A 9,327-nucleotide genomic window follows, 5' to 3' on the forward strand; every position below is an offset into this window, starting at 1 on the left:
CTGTCTCCAAAGATCAGTGGACAATACAAGCTACCCAAACAAGACATTTGAGTCTGGCTGGATGAGGAGTAGAATAATATATGATTGAGACACACTAAATCTTTCACCTTAATGTCTCAGCAAGAATCCTGGTTGAAGACAATAATTGAATCTTTGTGACTTAGAAAACTGAATACAGACTTTCATTCTGGGACTGAATAATGTTAGTCACGCTTTGGAGAAGGGAAAAAAAAAAAGAAGCACACCATTTTCATTAAAAAAAATAAATTAAAAAAAAAGAAGTAAAGTCAGAAGATGGAGAGCTGAAGTGGAACTGGAACTTCCAGGTTCTGTAAGAAAACCACATTCAAAATCCAGTTGACATTTACACCTTTTGTCTTGTCGCAGCTCAACAGGAGAGAAGCGGCACGTCTTTTATATCCACAAAACTAACTTTCCGATTTCTAATAGCAATAGTTCCTTAGGGGATGGCGGATTGTCTGAGAACTAATGATAAAAAAAAATAATGAGACAGATGGAAAAAAATATCCAAATAAAAGATTGCACTGCGTTACCGAGTCAGAGAAGCAAAGACCCGGAGAAGGCGCCAAAGCTCGGCTCTCAATAGACGCAGAATTTGAATAAAAGTTAATTAGATTTTCTAACGTTATTCTTCAGCAAAGCCTCAGACAAACCTGTGACAGTTACTGCAGCAGAATGGCTGCAGACATGCCCTCACATCAAAAAAGTAATAGTAAGCGTTGCACTTTGCTGCTTTAAAACAACATAAGCATTTGCGTGGAAAAGATTTTATCGGGTCTTTGCTTTATTAAGATATTATCAGAATCCCAAGGTTATGCAGCGGCCCCACCGAACAGCAGAGAAGAGCCTACGAGCATTGATACGAACACATTTATCTGCAAAGCATTGGGGCCTCAAAGACAACAGTTTTAACATACCTGTGCAGATTTTTCATTAGATGTGCTGGTGGCCTCCGTCGTGTCTTTGACAAAGTAGTTGTCGATAATGTCACTTTGTTTGTAGTCCTGGTTGCAAACTGAACACCGCATCACATTTACTGGAGACAAAAGAGAGGAGGGGGACAGGTCAAATGAAGTCAAATGATCAAAGACTGGCCAACAAATTCAGGCCGAAGTGAGAAATCACTTATGACTCATCTTTGAAGAAAAATGGAAAGAAAACCCAAGAAGTCACAATCAACGAGAAGCCCATCTGTAATCTTTTATCTGACTAATAAAGTCCCTTAACTCCAAACTAAAAATAGTTCTGCTTGTAACAAGAGGATTAATAAGAGGCCTTCAGAAGACTTTCTTCTAATTTCCTTTAGGTAAATTCCTGTTGTTATTAAAAATTCTTGGCACAGTGGGACATCTCTGCCTATTCATGGAGGCTAATTGATTTAGCGCTTGTCTCCAGGAGATTCAATCTCATCATCCTTGGCATGTTTATTAGAATATTACATTTCAAGGCCAAATAACAAGGACTGTTTGACTTAATCACTTTATTTGGATTTCTTAATAGAATTAGGGGAATTACTGCTATAATCATAGATGCCAATAAATAATTAGTTCAGCACATTAAATTTGCCACTTATTTTCTAAAGTATAATATTAGTCACAAGATTTCACTTCTCAGAAATGTTTTAAATTAAGTCAGCATAATATGTTGCCCCTTCTCTACCTCACTAACCATAAATCCCCCGTCACCAGCCAGCTGAGGTAAAAACCGGTATAAGCTGGTCTACACCGACTTGAGCAGCACACAGCCGGTTTGTGTAAGCTCCAGCTGTCAGGCTCACTGTGTGATTGGTTGTGAAAGCATCTGGACAGGGATTGTGTTGAGGATCCCCCACAATCCCCCCCCCCACACCACACACACACACACACACACACACACACACACACACACACACACACACACACACACACACACACACACACACACACACACACACACACACACACACACACACTTTGACCTGGTACAGTCCAAACTCAGCTGCACATCTGTATATAATACACGTATACAAAATTAAAACCTTACTTTTAACAGGTTAGGGGGTCGTGTTTCCTTACATTCAACAAAAGCACACCACTCTGCTAAATAAAATATGAACGGGAAAGAAAACTATAACGGTTTGTTTCAACCCCAATTACATTAGTTGGACTAAATCAGGATATTACTTTGTCAATTATTAACCTATTTGTTTTGCATGTGCCAGAAGCCAGTAGCACAATTAACAGACCAAAACAAGCTGCCATTAAAACCTAATCTAAGATTAAACCAAGAAAGGACAAACCTATTTCACAGAAGTGATTTTACAAGTCAACTCTGCCTGGTGTTGGTTACTATCACTTATTTCCAACTACGTGGTAACCACAAAGTAGAGATTAAGATTTGGCTTTAAAGAACCTTACTACAATTTTTAGATTGTAATCTAATGTTTTGGTAGAGCAGAAATTTGTATCTTCTGTGAAAGCTAAAATATACTTTCGCAGAAGCTGTCAGTAATGCTGTGAGGCAGAAAAAGAAGACTTGTCATCAAGCAGTATTGTGTGTTGATGTTCGGACACATCTAACTGTGAATCAGGATTGTATGAAACACACCCGTCAGGTACTTCCAGATATTTCAAGGTCTATTATTAGTAAGGATGTAAACAACAACGAGCTGCTACCAGTTATTACAGCAGAGGTGACGAACAAGAAGTACACAATGAAGTTAAGTACATGGACGAATGATGAATTGACCGGCCCAAGTGGAAAATACTTATGTTGTTTATGAACTCAGCTGACTCGCCCTCCTTTTAAATTTTCTCATTCATTCTACATTCAACTTCAGTAATAAATAATCACTTAAAATGATGGAAATGAGAATCTTTGGCAATCTCACCATACGATTATGGTTGTTCATGCCTCAATTTTATTCAGAATCAATTCTTGAGTCTATAAATAGAAAGAAAATCACTATATATTGTGTCATAGTCCAGCATGTGCCAAACCAGTCACTCCTTTTCATTACACACTGAGCCACAAATTAAACATACCTGATAACAATTTAATATCCATTTTCAAAAGTATTAAAATGTACATCAACTTGGAAACAACTGAAAAGTATGAAATGAAAGTGTAATGTAGTGATGCTACATTTAAAAAAACAAAAACACGTTATGTCCTGGGCCGTAGAGAACAGGCTGCTTTTATAAATCATTTAAAAATTTGGTGATCACACATTTTAGCAACTTCCTGCGCTCGGTTAAAGCTCAGGGTTTAACACTGTCAATCAGCAGTCTGGCTCAGTGTTGTGGCTGAGGCAGGGATGACATAATTTGAAATCCTTTAATATCATGTTAATCCAAGCCGTAAATCTGGTTACTAACGAACCCTTCACAAGATTCAAATGTTACAGCAAAGGTGGCCAATTAACAAATGTCAGGGGCTTCACAAACTGAGGAAGGCTCTGTGGAAAGTTGCTGTGTAGGTCATTATTATATTAACTGAGCGACAGCGCTTTAAAACCCTGATTTCCAAAACTTTAGCTCAGGTATGACAGAGAAGAAAAGTTTAACGTGAAGACATTTCCCCCGTCAAGTCGCACACTGCCGGGCTCGGTCCGGGGTTCTCCGTCCATCATAAGGGCAAGATGCAGCACCCTCCCATTTTGGGCATCATTTAATATGAATGATTGTAAAATTATTGTGGAGAATATCAAAAGTAACTAAATAATTTCCCCCAGATTTCCCATTGTAGTTGTTCCTCAGTGGCCTTCTGTAGCAAGTTTTGACTTTGTGGCTGTTGCTTATTATCTGCTCTACTTTTACCAAAATTTTGGAAGGTTTTACACAGATATGATAATAATAATAATAATAATAATAATAATGGTCAAACATCATGGGAACTTGCATATTCTCAGTTGAAAAAAGGTACCTTTTTTGGGGGGAGGACACCAAAACTCCCACCTAAATTCTGAGCGCCTAAGTCTTCCACAAACTTGGGGAAAATGCCGGTTTCATATGATATTTATCAAATCATCCTCTAAAGGTAAATATATAAATCCCCCTAAAAGACAACGTATTCCAATTTCCCCCTAGTAGCAACACTTTGCAGTGACAGGCAGCTCTATAAACACAATTCAGACCACGTGACACTGAACCTCTTCTGAAACCAATACTAATGTAATTCCTGAAAACAAAATTTAGACCGCGCGTTATTAAAACTCTCCACTGAGACTCGGACTAATAAAATGATATCGAGCTTGGTGGCAGGTACTGTCAGGAAGTAAAGTTGCACACGCATAGCAAGAGGGAGAAGAGAGTAACAGGAGATGTTACCATGAGACAGTCCCTTCATTAGACTTGAAATTCAACACTTGTTTAGTTAAGGCAGCCAGTTTTACAGGCTGGTTTTACAGGAGTGTTGAAGTGACATTTTATGGTTCCACAAAACAGTGGAGTAAAACATATTGTCGTGTAGAACTTGAAAGAAATATGAAATCAGTTAATGCACCAACCCGAATGTTAGCAGTTCAGATGCTCTGCAAAATGTCAGCTGATGGCAGTAAAGACTGAGATTAAATCTGAACTCTACCTTTAGATAAAAAGGCAATGTGGGGATCATCTTTGATTGGACAGCATAAAATGACACAGAATAAATACATTTTCTCCTGAAGGGTAAATATACCTTTTGAGCTTGGTCTGTTTTCCCGTTTAGACAGAACAGAAGTGATAAACCTGCTGACACTGTGGTTTTGCTTGAGCCTAACTGTTCTCAGGATAAAGCGTTCGTAAACCAGCTGAGCTGCTGTGGACCGACTCTTGGGGCTTTTGACAGCTGTCTGACAATGAAGCCATCCAAAAATGTATCGGCACCATGGAGTCTATCGGTGTGATCACACACTGATGTGTGCATCTTATAAAAGTAGTAAGGCAGCAAACCTATTGACAAGACATGTTTGTCTATGCACTTACAATCCCTCAGACATTATAATGTATTGCATTCATTGAAGACAGAACAGACTGGAGACCTTATCTTGTAATCATGACTTCCATATTGCATAAGTACCGACTGAAAGTCAAAAAAAAAAAAACACAGTGATTGGGATATGTGAATCTTCTTATTACATAAAAATATCTCCTGATTTCAAGATACATATGTGGTAATTATGAATTCATTATTATAGGTATATCTTGGATTTGTATTTTGATACATTAATTTAACAACATAGCATGCATAAGTCTATAAAATGCTGCTTACATGTGAACATGATATTTCTAGGGAAACTAGTATGAATTCTTGTGAACATTAAAAACTTATCAATAATTATTTTCTCCCCGTGAGAGATTGTCCCTCTGTCGCCGGTTGAATACGCAGTTGTGCACTTTCAGCTTGACTCTAAGCCCACAATGTTTGATCAGCATCCACTTTATATTCTTGTGATCTAGCTCCTTGTGAAATGTATGACCGCCACAGCAATAAACATGATGACTACATCTCTGGAGGGAGGTAAAAGGGCCTTGCTGTTGATCACGGCGTGTATGACAGAACATAAAATGAAGTCTGGTACTTATGGCTGCAGCAAAAATTGATTCAGTGTTTATATGATCCCGAACAGTCTTCTTTCTAATTTAAACTCGACTGATCGTTTAGGTTCATGTTGCTCACTGCTGCGGGTTTATGTCGGAAGACGTGATTACTGTTTGACCATCTTCTCGGGGGAAATGGGACCGTATCTAAGCACAGACAGACCAGCTACCTTCTTCTGCAACATAATAGTCTGAAATTCAATTCCCTCACCTGTAAGCGTCAGTGTGCTTAAGGTGTTAAGTGGTACAGCAGTGTTTCCCCTATATGCATCTAACAGCTGCGGTACGCCGCTGCTGGAATACGACCCACAGCTAGAGATGATTTTTTTTTTATGAGAGGAGAGTGAGAGGAGAGTGAGAGGAGAGGAGAGGAGAGGAGAGGAGAGGAGAGGAGAGGAGAGGAGAGGAGAGGAGAGGAGAGGAGAGGAGAGTGGATGGACGGACAGACGGGTGGCTGGATGGATGGATGGGTGAGTGGACGGACAGATGGGTGGACGGATGGATGGGTGGACGGACGGACAGATGGCTGATTCTTTTCCTTTAGCTAAATTCCGAAAGGACGCTTCATATTGAGGTCAGTTCACACAGCTGAGAGTAAAAGCATATAAACAAGAAACTTTGCACCGAGCTGATCATGAACACAAACGAGTGCAACAACAAGCATCGGGTAGATGATGATGAAACAAAGACGGTAGGTAATCCATAAATACCGATCGTTTCCTCCTTACTGGAGACGGCCTTACTATGTGACATGCGAAAGCTGTCAAACTCAAAGACAACTGACAGATTCCTTCACAGATAAATTGGCTTGACATGCAGTATTATTTGGGCAGCATTTGATCAAGTTATTGTATCACTGAAATTGTCATTAGATTTAAGTAAATTAACACTGACGATACAATCGTGTGGTGATGCAAGTTAATTCAGGGGAAAAGGACCGTTACGAATGAAGAACAGGAAGAATGAATGACTTCCAGCTCTCACCAGGTGGATGTAAACAGTCACGCACTGTGACACAGATCAAACCAAAACTAAACGCTCCTTTGTTAAATTGCTTGTTTGATTTTACAGCTGAGTTGGTGGAGAGCAAATGGAAACACAATTTCCTTTGGCGAGTTGTAGGCAGAGACTTTTTTGATTGCCGTCGTATTATTGTTATATGATTTTTACAGCATATTGGTGGTTGTTGACATATCTTTGTTCAATAAATGCCAAAAATTGTTGTGAAGATTATACGTTTATCATGATAAATAAAGGCGTATTTTCTTAAATCTTGAAACACCTCGTATGCAGGCCTCGACAGACGTCCCCCCCTTCTCATTACTGTGTGCACAAATCAATGCACTGCATGTACTGAAGAACCCTTCTGGTGTCGGTGTCATTCAGTTCGGTCTGCCTGCCAAGACCCTCACAAAACACACCTTTTTATCAAAGAGTGTATCTACACCGTCCACACTGATCTGTGAATCAAATGGTTTTTATCAGTTTTACTGTGGGCTGTTTCGTCTCCTTTCATACATTTTATAATGACCTAAGCTGATGTAATAGGAGTTACATGACTTGGCAACAACAATACATTTTGACGAATAATCCACCTCTTCACACTCGGTATGACACTTCAAGTCTAAGTTTGATAGGAACCAAATGGTTTTATCAGCAAAATTTGATCAATTTGACATCCCATATTCATTTTTCATTCACAAACCTCACAAGAATAAATCTGAATACCTAAATTAGGCTTAAAACACATTGACGAATATTAAGAGTAAAACCAATACAAGTATTGCGATTAATCAAGGAAACCATTTTAAATGCGGATATATGATGGAGTAGACTTCAGCTCATCCATTACGTGGTCAAATCTTCACAAGGACTGATTTTGTGGTCCAGCGAGGTGCAAACCGTTTCTCACTGGGTACGTGAGAAAGATTGAAACCTCAAGCAGGATGCAGTTTCTGCAGGCACATATTTTATTTAAAAAAAAAATTGAACCCGCGTGTAAAACGTATTCAACACTACGAAATGAAACCCAGCCGATAAAAAATAAAAAAAAATTAAAAAAAAAGACCCAGCTGTTCCTACAAGAAACTCATTATCAGGTTGTTGAAGCCCAAAAACTTCTGACAACATTTCATCCTGACCAACAGCCGATGAGCGAGCAGAGAGAGGCCTGCTCACAGGTGGATCTACTTAATGCGTGGAGAGAGAGGGAGAAAAAAACACACACAAAAAAACACTCACCTATGTGCGTGTCGGTTTGTCCGTGCGGTCCAGGCACCTGGACGCTGATCTGCCTGTCAGGCTGCGGGATACATTTCAGGCAAAACGAGTGCAGACAAGGCAGAAGTTTGGGTTCACAGTCTCTGCTCTGAAGACTTTGTTTACACACTGCGCACGTATCCAGCAGATTAATGGGAGTGGATACCGGCGCGGCCACCGGAGCCGCGGGAGGGGGGGACATTTCGGTGGCGAGTCCGCCGACAGCGACGTCCCCGCCGCCGACGGCTTCAGCCGCCGCCGGCTCCGCATTGTTGCTGCCGGTCGCCGCCGGGCTAACGGTGCTGCCGGCGCCGCCGTTGGTTTCGACTACCGCGGCGGCGGCGGCGGCAGCCCCGCCGCTGCTAACGTCCCCTCCTTCACTGGCGGGTGTAGGTGGGTCGTTCGCGTTATCGCGGGTCTCTGTTTCCCCGTCTCCTTTCGTATTTGTTTCTGAAACTATTACCGCGTTTTCTGTTTTCGTCTCTGGCTCCTCGTTGTCCGGCGCTGAAGGCACTGAGTCCGAATTAACAGACGGTTCCATATCCTCCTCGCCTTTGTTATCCGCCATCTTCCTTCCTCTTAGAAGCACCGCACGTCCTGCGTAACTTCTCGAACCACGAGTACGTATGCTTACGTCATGACGTAACATAAGAGTCGTGTTAGTTTGATTGTTTACTCAATCCCATCAATGAGGAAGCGCAACCTGTAATCATGCAGAATGCACTATCGATCTATCTATCGATCTATCTATCGATCGATCTCCTTCTACAACTGGTGAAATCGATATTATTCAGAAAGTATTGATTAAATGAAATATTTTACGTTTGATAAAAAAAAGTATATGTACACACAGATTAAACAGTGAGCAACAAAATAGGCTGAACTGTCACTGTGTACAGCAGTGGTGTGTTAAGATATTAGGAAATGTTGCTTTCATCACTGTTCGTCACACATCTAGACCGTAAAATTGCAAAGTCAAACAGCTGATCAAAGAGTTGATAATATAGACAATCTGACAAACATAAATTGGCATCATTAAAGATGACTAGTTGAAAAGGACAACTTCTAGAGGTTGGAGTGAGTTAGTCCTAAATGCTGCCTCTGTACTGTGGTGAGTCTGCACTTATAGTCACGTCAGCAGTGGTGGTACATGAGTCCTCAAGAATGGTTGGATTTGAACCCAAGCCTTGTGACCGTCCTTGACTCTTTGCCTTTTCTTGGGTCTTCATCATCTGTCATTTTTTTTGGAGTTTTGTAGATGCCTTTAAATGAAATACTGTCTAGTTTAGTATTACTGCATACTTCTGCAAGAATGTATGGAGAAGATTATGTGTGAGAAATTGCACTCATGTGACCCATTTTGATGTCACAAAGTGATCGTTTGTCCAGAAATGTTTGTCGTTGTTTTTTTATTGTGTTTGTGTGTTTTTAAATTTGTCTTTTGATCACTAAAAAATGTTACATAGGGAGACATGTCAGAGAGAGATAC

General features: G+C 40.4%; 1 protein-coding gene across 6 annotated transcripts in view; it reads right to left on the reverse strand.

Moving 5' to 3' along the window:
* The window catches only part of trim33 (tripartite motif containing 33), a 29,060-nt gene extending 20,639 nt beyond the window's left edge, over positions 1-8,421 (reverse strand). For all 6 annotated transcript variants that reach the window (XM_069694003.1, XM_069694005.1, XM_069694002.1 and 3 more), the window contains exons 1-2: positions 7,821-8,421; positions 939-1,057 (exon numbers count right to left, since the gene is read on the reverse strand). In XM_069694003.1, coding sequence (XP_069550104.1) covers positions 939-1,057; positions 7,821-8,406 — 705 coding nt within the window. In that variant the 5' untranslated portion in view covers positions 8,407-8,421. The remainder of the gene's footprint in view (positions 1-938; positions 1,058-7,820) is intronic.
* Between the last annotated feature and the right edge of the window lie 906 nt (positions 8,422-9,327).

The sequence above is a fragment of the Brachyistius frenatus genome, unplaced genomic scaffold (assembly GCF_029030835.1).
Source record: "Brachyistius frenatus isolate BFR_SWC_R1_liver_20210118 unplaced genomic scaffold, ASM2903083v1 Contig_16, whole genome shotgun sequence".
In the NCBI taxonomy this organism is placed as follows: domain Eukaryota; kingdom Metazoa; phylum Chordata; class Actinopteri; family Embiotocidae; genus Brachyistius; species Brachyistius frenatus.